At 38.7% G+C, this 16676-nt stretch overlaps 4 protein-coding genes across 4 annotated transcripts; all 4 read right to left on the reverse strand.

The window, feature by feature from the left end:
• Nucleotides 1-3695: 3695 nt before the first annotated feature.
• LOC113340574 lies at nt 3696-6202 on the reverse strand. Its single transcript, XM_026585697.1, has 4 exons — nt 6104-6202; nt 5912-5986; nt 4105-4149; nt 3696-3999 (listed from the first exon to the last, which is right to left on the reverse strand). Exons 2-4 carry the CDS (start codon nt 5980-5982, stop codon nt 3786-3788), a joined length of 330 nt encoding a protein of 109 aa, XP_026441482.1. The 5' UTR covers nt 5983-5986; nt 6104-6202; the 3' UTR covers nt 3696-3785.
• Nucleotides 6203-6281: 79 nt separating this feature from the next.
• LOC113340687 (BTB/POZ domain-containing protein At5g17580-like) lies at nt 6282-8649 on the reverse strand. The gene is made up of 3 exons (XM_026585807.1): nt 8482-8649; nt 8327-8399; nt 6282-7974 (listed from the first exon to the last, which is right to left on the reverse strand). The coding sequence occupies exons 1-3, from the start codon at nt 8526-8528 to the stop codon at nt 6406-6408; spliced, it is 1689 nt and encodes a 562-aa protein (XP_026441592.1). The 5' UTR covers nt 8529-8649; the 3' UTR covers nt 6282-6405.
• A 443-nt stretch (nt 8650-9092) lies between these two features.
• Nucleotides 9093-12088, reverse strand: LOC113340646 (protein TIC 56, chloroplastic-like). Its single transcript, XM_026585768.1, has 5 exons — nt 11313-12088; nt 10851-11048; nt 10081-10366; nt 9741-9903; nt 9093-9618 (listed from the first exon to the last, which is right to left on the reverse strand). Exons 1-5 carry the CDS (start codon nt 12025-12027, stop codon nt 9430-9432), a joined length of 1551 nt encoding a protein of 516 aa, XP_026441553.1. The 5' UTR covers nt 12028-12088; the 3' UTR covers nt 9093-9429.
• A 1964-nt stretch (nt 12089-14052) lies between these two features.
• Nucleotides 14053-16376, reverse strand: LOC113340465 (protein DETOXIFICATION 14-like). The gene is made up of 7 exons (XM_026585602.1): nt 16045-16376; nt 15343-15887; nt 15180-15266; nt 15008-15064; nt 14671-14909; nt 14379-14584; nt 14053-14263 (listed from the first exon to the last, which is right to left on the reverse strand). The coding sequence occupies exons 1-7, from the start codon at nt 16294-16296 to the stop codon at nt 14231-14233; spliced, it is 1419 nt and encodes a 472-aa protein (XP_026441387.1). The 5' UTR covers nt 16297-16376; the 3' UTR covers nt 14053-14230.
• Between the last annotated feature and the right edge of the window lie 300 nt (nt 16377-16676).

Below are 16676 nucleotides of genomic sequence, written 5' to 3' on the forward strand. Positions count from 1 at the left end.
CATTCTCAATATGATTTTCTTCACAGTTCTGCAGTTATTAGTCGTGTGACCGCGGAAACAATGGTAAGCGCAGAATTCGATACTTCTCCTCCCTGGTGGCGGTTCATCTCCCATGTTTGGTGTTGCCGGTATTTCTTCCATCAAAGTTATTGCTTCCCAGATTTTCTCTACTGTCGTGTTTAGATACGGCATCTTTATATTGCTTTCTTGGCCTTGGTTATAATATTGCTTTCTCCCTCCATATCCTTCTGGATGGTAATCGAGTCTCTGAACTTTATTGTTTCCTCCACGATTATTGAACTGTCTTCCTCTTTGAAATTCTTTTTGATCCCTACTTCCCTTAGCCACCAGTTTTTGTTCTTCCTCCACTATCTGCTTTATTTGTTGTTCTTGGGAGTATACTGGTATTTCCTGTGTTTGTGATCGTCATTGGGTAAGATTCCATTTCGTTTTTCTTTTCTTCAAGAGCGATATATTCCTCTTGATACTCGCGTAATTATGCATGGTTATCGTATCTTTGATTCTAAAGATCTGTATATACAATAAATCTGTCGCAAATAGTGCATTGATGAAGGCTAGTATAAGGTTTCTCTCATCTACTCGTCCTGCCATTTCACTGCACATGCTCCTCCGACGCGTGGTTAACTTTCGCAAGCTTTCATTGGTTCTTCTATGTAAGTTGAACACCTTCTCTATTCTGGGTCTTAACATATTATTGCTGATGTATCGATGTTTTGTAAGTGATGAAATGATCTGATGGTACCGACTGGTAAATCTTCAAACCATTGCAAATCTTCTCCGGTCAAGCTTGCAGGGAAATATTTACAGAGCACCGCATCATTTGCTTCCCATTGTAAGAGAGATCGGATGTACACTCTTATGTGTTGCACCGCACATGTGCTCTTATCAAAGACGTTTGTGAACGCAGGGAGGTTACATTTAGGTGGTATAACTGCATATTGTATTTGTCTAGCGAATGGTGTTCTTTACGCTTATTTTATAGCTTCATCCAGTTGTCGTCTTCCTCTATCTCTTCGCGCAATAATCATTTCTCTCATCTCTGCTAATTCTCTATGGATTGTCGCATTCATTGTTTGATCTGCACCTTGATGCATGGGTATTTTAAATCTTGCTTGTCTTACACTGTTGTCATGGTTATTTTGACGCATAGCTTCTTGTATCTCCCTCTGTTCAGCCTCTCGTCTTCTTTGTCTGCATCTTTCTCGTTCATTCCTTGCATGTATCTGTTTGGCATTGTTCCTTGGAGCTTCTTCTTCGCGTTCGCGTTGATCTCTTATCAGTTCTCTTCCTTGCAGTATAATTCTTCCTTGTTCTTCATCATCTTCTTCATCCTGGTCGTCTATCGCCTCTATTACCTTCTTGCATGCGATGTTATTCGCCCTGTTGTATGTATCGATCATCAACCGGTTGTTGTTCTATGCGATGCTCACCGCGTGGATTCTGTAAGTCGTCATTTACCTGAAAGTTTTCAGCAATATTATCCAAAGGTGACTCTTGTCTGATATCCCTTCGAATATCTTGATGTACTCCTACTTGTCCTTGACCTTGAACTCGCGCGTGTGGTGCTTCTTGATCTTTGTTCTTGTATTCTGATGTTCTCTTCTCTTAACTCATTATTCTGGCGTGTCAAGTTCGCACGCTCTTCATCCTCTCTCCTTCTTTCTATAATTAACCTTTGTCGCAGTTCCTCGATTGTCACGTTCTCTTCATTCCCTTCTATTAGTCTCGGGGCTCCAGTTCTTCCGTCATCTTCTTCTTTTGAATCTGTGTTTGCGGTATGAATGTTTACTCCATCGTAATCGATAATGTTATCCTGCACAGGTTCGCTTTGGATCTGAGTTTGGACTTGATTTCCTCTATTGTTTCTTTCTCCCATCCTTGAGGTTTCGGCGAGTTCGCTCCTTCTTCTACCAGCGATTCTTCTACTCCTCCTGGTTGTTATTGCTTGTTCTGCTGCAGTTGTTTGTCTCACCGTCTTGTTTATCTGTAACATTTTTTTCGCTTTTCAAAGATAAAAATACTCTCCTAAGGACCAAATATTATACTAGTGAAGATTGTTTTTCTTGAAAGAGAAAGTTATTGACTGAATCTTTTAGATCTAAACTTCCAAACTTTTCCAAGATTATGAATATCTTCTAACTTGTTTTTAAGAACTTCCACCAACAGGATACATCATTCCGAGCTGATTTCTAGCACCGAAATGTAGTTGCAGGAAATCCTACAACCACACCCTTAGTAAAATATATAGAACAATCTAAGTTAATTCCATGAGAATCACAAGAACATTCATTAAGATCTTCAAATTTGATACAAAGTAATAAGAAAACCCTAACTTGGGAAACAAATAATCTTTCTCTCTCCTAAATTTCTTCTCTAGACTTTCAAAAAAGCTCTCTCTCAACACAAGGTCGCTCGGCTCCTTATAAAGCCCCTATTTTCGGATTTGGCGTGCGTAGTGGAGGACAGCTAATAAAGCCCCTATTTTCGGATCTGGCGTGCGTCATTAACGCACGCTTACATTGACTCTTATCGCACATACTCTACAACATTGCATGGCTCTTCACACTTTTCTCGTATTAAGCTGACGTCATCCTATGCGTCATTCTGGATATGCTATATGTGATCGTCTTCGCTCAGTCCTGAAGATCTTTACTTCGCATACTTAATTGGTGTGCGGTATTTTGTATCTACACCTAGATAGCAAGGGTGAAGTTAACGAAGGAAATGAAATGAGAGAGTGGGAAATTTGTAAAAGGGAAAATGGAGAAGGGTTTTATCTCAAAAAGGGCAGGCCAGGCCGGATAGTAATGGGCTAACTTATGAGCACAAGTAGTGCATGTAGAAAATATCGGGCCTAGTTTCGAGTGTTATTTATTTCCAGAAAGCACTATGCTCAGGTCGGAGTCTCAAATGCCAAACAAAACAAGATCCCCTGGGGGCGGTACCAGGATGGCTTACCCTAGCTCTAGCAACCCTCAAAACCACAAAAAGAATTTCATAAGTAAATGAATATACCCTGCTGGATAGTGCCTGGCGGTAGAGGCCACTACAAGATAATCTAGCTATTGCTACACCATAATATTACCACACCTTCGATATAGGTGCTGCAAAAGCAAATTTCTCGTCACAGTACTTTTCAGCTTCAGCTAAAAGCTATAATTTATGGCTGCAAAATTTTGCCACACAACTGTAGCAACAATATGAAAAGAATGCGGCAAAAAGGTATAATTTCTTGCTGCAGCAATAAATATTGGGTGCAACAATTAATAGACTTCTTGCTACATAGGTTATCGCGACACTAGTAGGAGTTTATGCCATAACCATAGGGTGCTGCAATATATTAAGTTTCTTGTTGTGGGCTGAGCCAGCGTAAAGCATGGGTGTAGTTGCGCACCCTAGCTGGCTGCCAAGCCCAATTTTAACCATTTAAGTCTCTTTTTTGTCATAAAATGGCTACCAAATATGGGCCATATCCAGTTTGCAGCAGTTTTGCTTATCCTTTCCTACAACCTTGCTCTGCCCCTGCCTGCCGGATGTTGAGTATTTACAGAAGTCAATGTTCTGGTCAAAATATAGAGGTACGCAGAACTTGTAGCTTCAGTTTATTATTTTTGAATTTTTGATTACGATAAGGCAGTCAGTTTGTTCCAAGTTTTACACAAAGTATCAGTGCATGAAAAGAAAATGTCAATGTCATTTTCATGGAGAACACGTCAACCAAGTTCAGATCATTGCAATGTCTGCTGGGGATATGCGATTGGGTATTAATGCTTACACAATAACAGGTCATTCCAGAGATATAAACAGGGTTTAGATGTCCAAAAACAAGCTTTGGGGAGAGATGGGTCCAAGAGTTGTTGAAAGTTGCAGGTATCCTTGCTGAAGCCTTTGTAACAGCACTGCACTGAGAAGAGCAGGTTGAAGCCAAAATAACGCTTAAAAAGCTGAATCCCTGATTTCAGAAATCGAATCTCATTTCTACCAAGCCAAGAAGAGCAGAGAGAGTACAAAATTACAGTCAAGGGATCATTCAGAAGATGGGAAGCCTATACAAAGTAAAATCTGGAAGAATTTGAATTGCACCTCTGAAATTCTGCACCAGACTGAAAATGTACATTAAAATTAAATCTGAAACAGCAGCCGAAAAACATCACTGAAACAGTGTAGAACTGAACTTTAAACACCTAAACAAAAACCTGGAAAAGATGAATAAGACATGAATCATTACTATGGCACAGACCAAAAAAGATACGACTCATTTTAATCCTTTTCGGTTCACAAAAAGGTCCCAGGCTCTAACTTTTAAGTGTGAGACCTAATTTCGTTCACGGCTGTAAATTACATTACTAAGTGAAAAAAACAAAACACTTTGCAACTAGGATGTTTCTTGAGGCACAGTCGAAGAAGTTGCAATATGTACTTAGAATATAACAATCATAGACTCGTCAAGACGATTAGAAGTCAATACAAAGTAAACTTTGGAAGAACTTTAATTAAACTACACTTCTGAAATTCTGATACAGACTAAAATTGTAGGTTAAATTAAATTTGAGATAGCAGCCTAAGATCACTAAAATAGGCAAAGACCTGGAAAAGATGAACCGGGCATAAATGTTTTGCTATGGCAAAGACCAAACAAGATGTAAATGTAATCCATTTCAGTTCCCCATATCAGGGGGAAAAAAGACTCCGTAATAGATGTGACTAACCTTATATGCAATAATGTCGCCTAGTTTATAACAGAACTACCAAAAAGATCAATTTGACATCTAATAGAAAGAACAACCCAGCTTGATATATTCTACTGGATTAGCAGTAGCACGTAACACTCCCGTTGACTTCTTTTTCTCCTCAATACTTTATTCTTCTTCACCATCACCACCATCAGTATTATCATCGTCATCATCTTCTTCTAAGGAGTCATTGCTTTCCCTAGATAAGTACCTGTGCCCAGTGAAAAAAGGCTCTCCACATAGACAAAACTACTATAAGCGCTAGCTTTTGCAGATTGATCATGGACTGCGATAGTTTTAACTGTGGCATATTTTGGGTCATAAAGAACGATATGTAAACATCCATCACTCAGATCTAAGCCTAACACAATCTTTCCATTCTTCAAAATATTTAAGGGCATAAAACTAGAAACGAAACCGAAATGTTTTCCTAACTCAATGGTGAAAAGTTTGGTCCAGGGTTCCTCCTCTTCATTGTCATTCAACTCCCACACATCCATAACCTCAGTCTCATTACGAAAACAACAAAGCGATCCCCCTAAAACACACAAACTTACTTGGGCATCTTCATCAAAGTCCGGCAGAACCAACGCATCGAACTCGTCCGTCTCAAATTTAAAACGAAGAATAAAAAGGCCGTTGAAATCACCCTGTTCCACTTCTGCTAACCAGTGAAAACATCCATCAACAGGTGCACATCATACACACCATCCCGCCCCACAGCCTCTGTCAAATGCACCACTTTAAAATCCTCAATTTTCTCATCAAAACCAAACCCATAATCTTCATTGCCCCTGCGATTTGGTGGACTTTGTAATGTCTTACATTCATTCGTTGTCGGATTCCACAAGATAAGAACATGGGTTATTGATGATAGGTAAGACCTAGTAACATGCCTTAATAAAACCAAACCATCACAACATCCTAAAACCTCAATTCCCACATTGTTGAATATACCAGGGCAGACGTCATGACTAGGATATACGAAATGGCTAGTTCTCTTACATTTAGACAGTGTTGTATCGTAATCGGAGGTATATATATCATTATATTTATGGAACATAAGATTGAATTTGCCCATTTCAACAGCATACTGATTTCGTTCTTCAAGAAATTTGGGGCATTTTAATTGATTGTTCCAAGAGTGGTTTACGCACCTGAATCGTACGATTGACTTCAACGGAAGCCGAATAAGAATGTCTAATAGGATATCCCATGGTAACTTCATCCTCCTGCATTAAAATCAAATCAAAGAACAACTTATGACCAAAAAAGTAAAAAAAATCAAACCCAAAATCAAATATCCAAACAAATCAGAAACTAGCCTGTGAAAGTGAGACTCACAATACCTGCAAACTGAAGGTGTTGGGGGTATTTCCTTCAGAGCAAATGAAAGGGAGACGGTGAACCCTGAAATGAAATTAGGAAAGTGTGAAGAAAACAATGTTCGGAAGGGTTTAAGAATGTCTTTATCTCACACCGTCAGTAGGTCGGGGGTTCGAATTCCACTTCCACCAGTATTTGGGGAAATTTTCAGTGCCATTTTCATTGAAAACGTTAACAAAAATTCTACATTATAGCAAATTCTGCACCAACAATTTAAAGATTAAGTTCTTAAACAAGAATTTAGATTTGCACATTAACCAGCTAGCTAGGCACCATTTCTAGGATGGACCTTCTTCTTAACTTGACAATCAGTGTAGGCATGGCTGCCATTCATGCATCCAAGCTTCCTTTTCAAAGCCTTCCAAGTGCTGTTTTTCTCTTTCGCGACGCCACGCTCTATTTGTTTCTTCATTCTGTCACACTCGTTCTCCAGCTCGATCACTCGGTGCTCCATTTCGATCCGTGCATCGTCAGTAATGTCGCTTACAATGATGGATTCGTCTTTTCTGGACCCGTTATCCGAGTCTTCAGCCCTTGTGGTGATAACCTCTCTTAGGTGCAGCTGGCTAGCAAATAACGCCTGCACTACAACCCTGAGTGGCAATAGACTGTTTTGTGCAGCGTGAGTGCACGCTTCTGGAGACAACCTGGAGCAATCCAGACTTTGACATACTTCTTCTTTCTCGGCTTCTGTCAGGTAGTTGTGTTTGTCCAAGTAGATATTGATGGCCCGGTATACTCCATCTGAGTATCGTTTTGTTTCTACTGATGTTGCTACGGATACTGCGGAGAGTGAAATAAACGAATCCTTGGTGAGATTTACGTCTCTTGCAATTGTGGACAGGAAATCTTCTATGAGCTCCGCGACTTTGATCATGCCCACATTGTCTGACGCATTGTAGTTGGCATAGAAGTTTTTTAGTATCCTTTTCACACAAGCTGTATCAAATTGCATTTCAGATGCATAACTTTGAGACGGAATCAATAAATCTTCAACTGCGGCTTCTTTTAGCTGCTTGCCTATCCTCGTTTCAAATCCATACCTACAGCTTGGGCTGGCGTGGAAGACAATTGCAGTCTGGAGCATCTCAAACAACAATTTGCAGGGAAGTACTTCGGTTTCGTCAGGCAAGAGCTTCTCTATTGTTTCAATGACTTCTTTACAATCCTTAACTGCTTCTTCCCCTGTGATGTCAACATTGGCCCATTTCTTTGCGTATTTGTAAAGAGAAGCAGCTATGTATTCCGGTTGCACCCCATTTTGAACCATATTCGATATGGTCAGATCATAAAGCCGTAGACTTAATGATGTAAAAGCCTCTGATGATGGCCGCTGATTAGGTGCAAACAATTTCTTCCTTGCATTTGGTCTACAATCACCATTTTTGTTACTGACTCCATCGTCACTGTGGATTGGTTTCTTGAATGGTTCTCCAAGGAGGCGAGGATTCTGACGGGCCTTCGAAAGTAAAGACTCTAGACAGGAATCAACCAAACCAAGATGACTCGCCTCGTCAAAAACCAGTTCTGTGGTTTGCAACGCCTTAACAGCTTCGTTCCATGTAGGTAGGATTTTCGAGTAAAAGAAGCATAATGCAATGTTTAAGAGATTTCCCTTACAATGATCTTCAGTCATGTCGAGGTAGAAAACAAGACAAATAAGAGGAACAACATTAACGGCTGTAAAGTTTACTTCACGGCCGTAACAAAAATTCATGGCAAGTTGAAAAGTTGTGGAATCTCCGGGTATGTTCTTAAAAGCATAAGCAAGCTCTTCATTCTTGTGATTTTTCAGTAAGGCAGCAAATTTGCCTGATTTTGCTGTCAGATGTTTCTGCAGAGAGAAAAATAGACAATTGATAAACAATGGGAATGAAATTCCAAGGTACATCTCTAGTGGCCGTAACATATACGCCCTCCATTTCAGGAAAACTGATACTTTCACTTTTCATTTTTGACTAAAATAGGCCAGATTGAAAAGTGAAAGTATCACTTTTTCTGAAACGCAGATTGACTACAAAGAATAGTAACATCGATCTTTTGAGAGATTGACTACAAAGATGCGAACCATTAATTAAGCACACAGATGTTAGTGCAGCATTATCATATGTGCTGGAAGAGACATGGTATCTACATAATAACTGCAATCTGGCTCCAAGCAAAAAAAAAGTGAGTGCAAATCTTACTCTATCTAGACAATATTGCTCGCCATGAATCTGAAAACGAACTTCGGACAACGTTGCAGTGGGCTTACGATACCTGCAACAACAACAACAATGAATCAATCAATCAAACTGGAAACACAAACAAACACATAATAAACATGAAATACATTCATTACCAATTATTAGAAAAAGAAATGTTGGTGTTTTCTTTATCAGCCATCATAGTTGTTGACTGTTGAAACTGGATTAGTGTTTAATGAGTACTAATTAAACTTTTTCCTAATGACTGTTTTTCTGTGTTTAGGGTTTATGAGAATGAGATTTGGAGTAGAGAAAATGATGCAGAATTTTATGTTGGTTTCAAATTAATGGATCCTGTAACTGCATTTTTTGAACGTTTACTTGACCAATTCCTTAATTCTTTTCAAAATTTATCGGCCAAACAAAAAGAAATTTTTAAAATTTGAACACAGTCCGTAACTAACTTGAAAGGATATTTCAACCCCATGTATATCCAGATTCGTCAAAACTAGGATGAAAATCGAGCCAAGAGAGCCGAGTTAGCAAAATGATCACACCCTTCCATTTATAACAAGAATTGTCAAAACTAAGAAGAGAAACGAGCCGAGTAAACAGAACGATAGCGTATGCCAAATTGTGGCCGGAATTTGGAATCTGACTCGTATCTGTACTATTTTTGCACCCAGCTTTATATACATTGAAGAGAAATGAGTCAACTCAGATGAAATCACCTAGGTGCCAAGTCAACTCAGATAAGACCATGGAGTGACCGATTCAACTCGGTTGGAATTACGCTGATCCAAGTCACATTATATGCAATTTGATCAACAATGCTGTGACAAAATGTACATTACAAGAAATGTTTTATATCTAATGCAGCAATTCAAAAACTTCGAAAATAAGCACAGAACTAGAATGCAATACAGATTACTCTCTCCGGCTGTTAGAACAGTAGTGTTCTTACAACACATATAATTCGAACCCTAACAAAATAACCAATGAAGCGCCAAAATAGAACCTGCTCACCCAAAATGAAGAACAGGAAGGGATGGTGGCGTTGTTTAACGTTACAAACGTTCGGCTAAGAGCGGAATGTGACATGCCTATTGATTAGTAGCAGGTCTGCTGATGGATTTCTCTAGTTCCAGTTTCTTCTGTGCGGCCATCTTCTCGTTCCGTTTTTTCTCTGTCTCAGCGCGGACCTTCCTCATTACTTCACCGAATCCAGGAACTGTACGCTCTAATTTGTTATAAACTCTGTAGCTGAGGGTGTAGAATATTCTAAAGATTCTCTGGAACAAGTAAGATAAGATGTCAGGTGGCTTATACCAATCAAGAATAAGTTACAGAACAAAAACACGAAGAGTAAGCATCATATCTGATAAAGTTGAATGGTGAATGGAAGTAAACATACCTTGACATCCCTATTCCAATTCCTTAGGTATGGAGGGCCTGTTGTATAGGAGCCAAGACGCTCACGGTACCATTTCCCACCGTATGTAATCTGATCCATAGCTTGTTCGATGCTAAGAACTTCCCACGGCCTCAAACCAGGAATTTCTTTTTGCAATTGTTTCCTGCCAAACACATAAAAAATTAAATCACCAACCCTTTCTCCAGTTGCCAAATGATAAGTAGTTTGGAGGCAGGATATGGAATGCAAGGGAGCGAGATACCAAATAAGTTATGGAACTATACGAATAATATGGGGAAAGATCTGACGAGTAAGAAAAAGATGAAAGAGAAGCTCATACCTAAGATCTTTGGAGATATACTTATTGGGCATGTGGTCTTCACCTCTCAGCATATTGGTTAGTTCTGAGCCACTAGCCCAGAGAAATAAAGCATGGCTAGGTGTTTTCATTCCAGGCCAGACACCATCATTAGCTTCAAGAACTGCTAAATCCCGGTTTTTGCTTGCAATTGCTTCTTCTTGAAGTTGCTTATAAGTCTTCTTTTCCTGCCCCTTGAGTGGCACCCAGGGAGGTATACCTTTCTGTAGTTTATGAACGAAAGCTGTTGCAGCAGCTCCTAGTCTAACTGGAGGTAAACCAAGCAAATGCTAGATTAAGATTTTTGCATCGAAACAGCTCACCAATATTACAGATATGTTACAACGAAAAACCAATTTCTGAAAGATGAAATGCCAATTGAAGAAAATCATTTCTATAACTCAACAGAATTAACAGACGAAGTGGAAATAGCTTAACTAAAATCTCAAAATATATATCACACAGATCACTCAGGAAAAATGAACGCTATGAGCTGCTCCAGAAGGTCATGCCACTTCTACCAAAACCATAACTTTCGGCAAAAGATTGATTTTTATCACTCAAGTACTTTCAATTGACGGTCAATAACTACTTTCAACATTGTATACCCATCATTAGATGGTGGTTTATCCAGCGGCACCGAGACATGCTCATGCAAAGTTATCCTTAAAATCAAGTATCAAGGTAGAACAGTTTTGGCATAATTTAGAAATCTAAATGGTAAAAAGCAGATTAAAAAAAAAACTAACAACCTTCCCAAGTGGCAACTGCTCTTTCTAAGCCATAAACCATGTGAATAGGTGCCCATTCATCCATGTCTTCACCCCAAATGAAGGTATCCTTATCAATTATCCCAGCACCCCAAGCAGTTTTCATGGTTATCAGCTGTAAAGGTCCCCTTGTTCGACCCAAACGATCCTTGTAGTACCAACCACCACTCCTCATGATAACTACACGAAAGAACAACAATTAAACAATCTAGCAGAACCAATTTCCAAGAATTAAGGTAACAAAGTTCACAAGTATATAAGCACCATAAACAAAGTGTCCAAGAATTAAGGTAACAAAGTTCACAAGTATATAAGCACCATAAACAAAGTGGTTTGCGAAATGCTTATAACCAAAGGCGTTCACATGCATTACGAAGAACAATCCATCATAAACAATATATTTCGCAAAACCCATCTTAAAAATTTAGAGATGATCATACTTACAATCATAATACCGTTTCTCGAGTCGCTTATACCCAATAGCTTGAGCCACATCGATAGGTCTACCAGGAGGATACGGTCTTTGTCTAAAACCCCAAAGACCAAAAAAGAACTGCCTAGCAAAATCCCAGAACTTATCATCAGATTCTTCATCAGTCTTAATAGCTTTCCTAGGCATTGGTCTACCATCTAACCCTGGAACATGTGGCACAGCTTTCCAAAGCTTCCTATCCTCTTTCCTATACGGATTCTCATTCTCTTTCAATTCCTTCTCATTCTCATAATCAGCAACTTCTTCAGCTCTTCTCAAAAACTCAACAACTGGGTTCTTATGAAATTCTTCCCACCATTCAGCGTTCTTCTTAATCTCTTCTTCAGTGGGGTTAGTCTTTTCCTCAAACACTTGATCTTCATTAAGTATTTTATCTACTTCTGGTGTATGACGATAATCTGGATTGTTCTCACATTCCCATACGTACTGGTCATACATATTTCTGTAATAACCAGGTGGTGGTCTATCTGGGTTTTCATCTTCAGGCTTTTTCTTGGGTTTTCCGAAGAGATTTGAAACTGAACTACTGATTGAAGCAAAATTTGAAGAGGGTTTTTGGAAATTTGTTGTTGTTGTGAAGGAAATGAGATTTATTGGAGAAATTGGGTTTGGGGGTTTTTGAAACCAGTTTTCTCCACCAAACCAATTGAAATTGATTGAAGCCATTTGAGAAGTTAGGGTTTTTCAGAGAAACATTTGGGTGTGAAGTGCTCTGGAAAAAATGAGAATAGGATAGAGATGGAGAGGGAAAAATAAGAGAGAGGTTTCGATGTTTACACCCAACTTTCACTCGGTACACTCACTTGATAGGATAGGGGGAAAAGTTACCATAGAGTAAAGCTGGTAAAATCTATGGTTGTCTATTACTTTGTTTGATGACTCTGGAAAAGTCGGTAAAATCGAGAGTTGTTTATTTTAGAGACGCGTATTTAAGTCTGATGACTCTGAGTAAAGCTGGTAAAATCTATGGTTGTTGGTTTTATAGTCGCGTAGTCAAGTATGATGACTCTGGAATAAAACTGGTAAAATCTATAATTGTTTATTTTACAGGCCAAATTCGAGTTTAATGACTGGAATTAATCTGGTAAAATTTATGATTGTTTATTTTACAGACGCGTATTCAAGGCTGATGACTCTGGAGTAAAGCTAGTAAAATCCATTCATATTCAAGTTTTGGACATGTTAATATGTTGATTGCAGCAACAAAGTTACATAATTGCAGACCGACTGACTGGAGCTGGAGCACCACCAAAAAAATCTAGGGAAAATTTGCGTTACCTCCCCTGGCTGAGATCATAATTTGCGTTACCTCCCTTACGAAAATAAAATTAGTGAAACCTCCCCTCGTTACATTTTTCGTCCATTCCATGTTAGCTGACTTGACATTATTATACACGTGGCAGTCTCAGTAACCTAAATGCCCTCCTACACTTATTTGATCTAACAGTGGTAGCTAAAGTCAGATAATCAATGGCTGAGATTTCAAATCACATAACTTCAGTCTTTTGTTCTCCCCGTATCTTCTCTTGTTCTTCTTCTTATCCATTAACAGGAGTCAAGACAGAACCAGAAGACCAATTGACAAACCTTTTTGTTTCTCGTACCGCAGAAGTGGGGATGTTCCCGTTAAGAAATTATCATCGAGGGAAAACATATTGCAAGAGCTAAAAATCCACATAATTACCAAAGTTGGAAGCTAATTGAATTCGGTCATTGCTTTTTATTTGAGTATCAGACCAGAAATCCATTGTTACAGATTCAACAATACTTGTTACTTGAACATTATAACCGCATGAATTTCCCATGTGTACAACCACATGCTTTATTTATTTGGGCTTGATTGTAGATCTCTTATGTTTTCACAGATACCACTACTTGGGATCCAAATTGGATTTTCAATCGCCATGAGTATCCAAACCGATTTGATATGAACTTAATACATTGAAAGAGAAAATTATTGAGAATCGAAGATTTTATTTGCGAATTGAACATTGAGATTTAGATGGAGAAGGTTAAGTGATTATGCTGGTGGTGATTGAACGGAAGAAGGCAAATAGTGAAGGGTATTCTGAGTAGGGTACAATGAAGAAGACGGAGGTATTTTTGGTAGTTCGTAGGATTTTTTTTTGGATTAATTTTTTTTTCCTGCCACCTTATATAGTTGGTGACTCATCTAACTGACCTTGGACGGAAAATGCAACAGGGGGAGGTTTCACTAATTTTATCTCTGTAGGGGAGGTAACGCAAATTATGATCTTGGCCAGGGGAGGTAGCACAAATTACCCGAAAAAACTATAGCATTCAATCGCTGAATTACTACTTACTCGAAAACATTCACCGCCAGTGTGGGTACAAAATACCTCACACTCATTTAGTATGCGAAACAATCCCTTTAGTAGCAAGAGAACACAAACGCGTACAACATATCCAGGATGACGATCCAGATAACGTCACCAAGTCACAATAATAGTATGAAGATTTATGCGGCTGTAAGGAAACCGAGCGGTAATGTAAATGTCCGAACGACATTGACGCGCCCCAGATCCGAAAATAGGGGCTTTATTAGTTGTCTTCCACTGTGTAAACTCCTATAAAAGGAGCGAGAGACCCTTGTGGTAGAGGGAGATTTTTTTGGGGAGCTAAGGATAGGTATTTTGGTGAGAGTTATTTGTTTCCCAAGTTGGAATTTTCTCTTATCATCTTTGTATTTGTTCTAAGTTTTAATAAAAGATTTTGAATATTTCACAATGATTTCTTAGATTACTTCATATATAATCTTTTAGAGTGTAATCACAATCAACAACCGATCCAAAATTTTGCTTCGGTCCATTCTCTACGTAAATAATTTTCGAAGAACAAAAGAAATATTCTACTGAAATATCCTCTTCCTTGCTATCTCTGCCTGCCATACCAAAGAATCATTAATTAGTGGACAACAGTCGAGATCGTGAAATTGATCCCGAGCGGCTAGAACTTCATGAAAATTACTATGAATATCAATAACTGCGGATTGATACCTGTTTTTCCCAATTTGTTTGGATTGTTATAACACAAAGTATAGCTGTTTGTATAGCAGCCCCAGACATAATTCCAAGCCAAAGCCCTCTTCCTCTCCAATTTATAAAGAAACCCAACAAAAGAGACACTGGAATTCCACCAATGTATAGTGATCCTAGGTTTACATAAGCACCTATACGCTGCCATCCAGTCCCTCTAGCAATACCTGCAAGGAAACTTGCATGATGATCAAGTTAGTAGTGATAATGAAATTTATTGGAAAATTTCTCACAGAGTGTGACAGAAAATTACCTGATAGGACACCTTGTAGGCCGTCCAGAATGGTTGAGAGACAGATTAGTGGAACCATTGCTGTCACATTGTATACCACTTCTTTCGCATTGCTGTAGGCATATCCCACAGTATAACGGCACACAAAAAGCGTCGAACTTACTATAGCAATCTCAGTCCCTGCAATAATCATAGTGGTGAAGACGGCTAACCGTGCTGCTTGCGGTCTCCCAGCACCTAACTCATTTGATACTCGAGTGCTATAAATACACAATATACATATAGACAGAGATTAGAGGACTTATTGACCCATATTCAAAATCTTATATACATAGATATTTGTAGAGAGACAACAGACCTTACAGCAGCAGCAATTCCAGATGGTATCATGTAAAGCAGTGAGATACTTGTGAGACTGTTCATTCAAAAACATTTCAATTGCATTGATCATTTGATGGAACGTAAAGCTAACCAATCTGACTGACATTGAACATATTAGATCAGTATACAGAAGTACTGCGTAATCATACCATATGGAGAGCACTGAAGTTTCAAGTTGGGGATTAGGTAGAAGTCCAGATAACAAAATCATAATCTCGAATGACCACCACTGTAAACTACAATCATCAAGTTTAATCAATTATAAGACCGGAAATACCGCAAATATAAAGATTGAATAAGATAGAAATTTACCAAACCATTACGGCAGAAGGAACTGCAAGGCTTAAAAACTCTCCAATTCTTTGAAATGCCTCTTTTGATAACGGTACTCGAGTTGATTTGCATGATGGAGAATACTTAACATATAACCCGAGAATCAGAACATTGAGCCAATATGATATACTACATGAAAATGCAGCTCCAATGTTTCCAAACCCCAAATGAAATACGAAAACCCAACAAAGAGGTATGTGCAAACATAAAGTAGTCATCGAACTTAGTAGCATGGGAACAATCAAACTTTGAGTCTGAAGATATTTTATTAACGGATGGAGAATTGCCCGACCGAAAAGCGCTGGGATAAAACATATTGCATATCTCCCTGCTTCGCGTGAGATAACAGGGTCTTGTCCTGTAAAGGTGAGTATACTTTCCATCGAAATCCATATAAAAGAGATAGGGATACAAACTAAAGTAAGAGAAATCATTGCACTATAAGTATAAACTCCAAGTTTTTGACATTGTTGTGCTCCATAAGCTTGTCCACATAGTGTTTCTAGCCCACTTGCCATTCCTACCTGGTTTTGGCAACAAAAATATTAAAAATGCGGTTTCCTTTTACAATTCAGGGGCATTACTTTTCATTTTGTCTTGATTTTTGAAGTCACTACGTGCAAAACAAATAAGTTGATACCCAGAAAATATGGCAAAAAAAGAAGGGATGAAGTTCCTTACAAGAAGACTGGGGCCAGTAACAGCACAAAGAGAGGTCGCCATGGCGGTGCTAGCGAGAGCAACTTCACCGAGGTGACCCACCATCATCAAAGATATGACTGAAATGAGCTGAAAAGACAAGGTAACAGCAACCATAGGCCCGGCAATGTAAGCCACCTTCTTTGCCTCTTCCACAAATGCATCCCATGTTAAGCTTTTGTTTCCTCCCTCTTCTTCTTGATCTTTTGCCTTGAATAACAGACCTTCTTCCATATCTCCCAAACGGCAAAACCTGAACACCAAATTCACATGAGATTGAACAAGAGTTTGTTTGCAGAAATAATCAGAGTTTTGGAATCTCAAAATAAATCTGGGTGGGGTGTAGAATAAAGTATCTTTGTCCAGGATCACTTAAAAAAGGAATAAAAATCTTTATGAATAGATTAAACTATGTTTTCCAAGTGAGATGGTTTCAGTGGAGTCCCCCTCTTGTTCCATGTTATGGTACCCTATTTTCATACTTTATCCACTTTGCTGCTTACCACGTAAGTGGAGTGCAAATGCATTGCATGTCAGCAAATTCTAGAAGATTTGGAAATAGTTATATTTCAATTCTAATTGTGAAATATAATTGTAGATTACAAATATTTGTT

The sequence above is a fragment of the Papaver somniferum genome, unplaced genomic scaffold (assembly GCF_003573695.1).
Source record: "Papaver somniferum cultivar HN1 unplaced genomic scaffold, ASM357369v1 unplaced-scaffold_22, whole genome shotgun sequence".
NCBI lineage: Eukaryota > Viridiplantae > Streptophyta > Magnoliopsida > Ranunculales > Papaveraceae > Papaver > Papaver somniferum.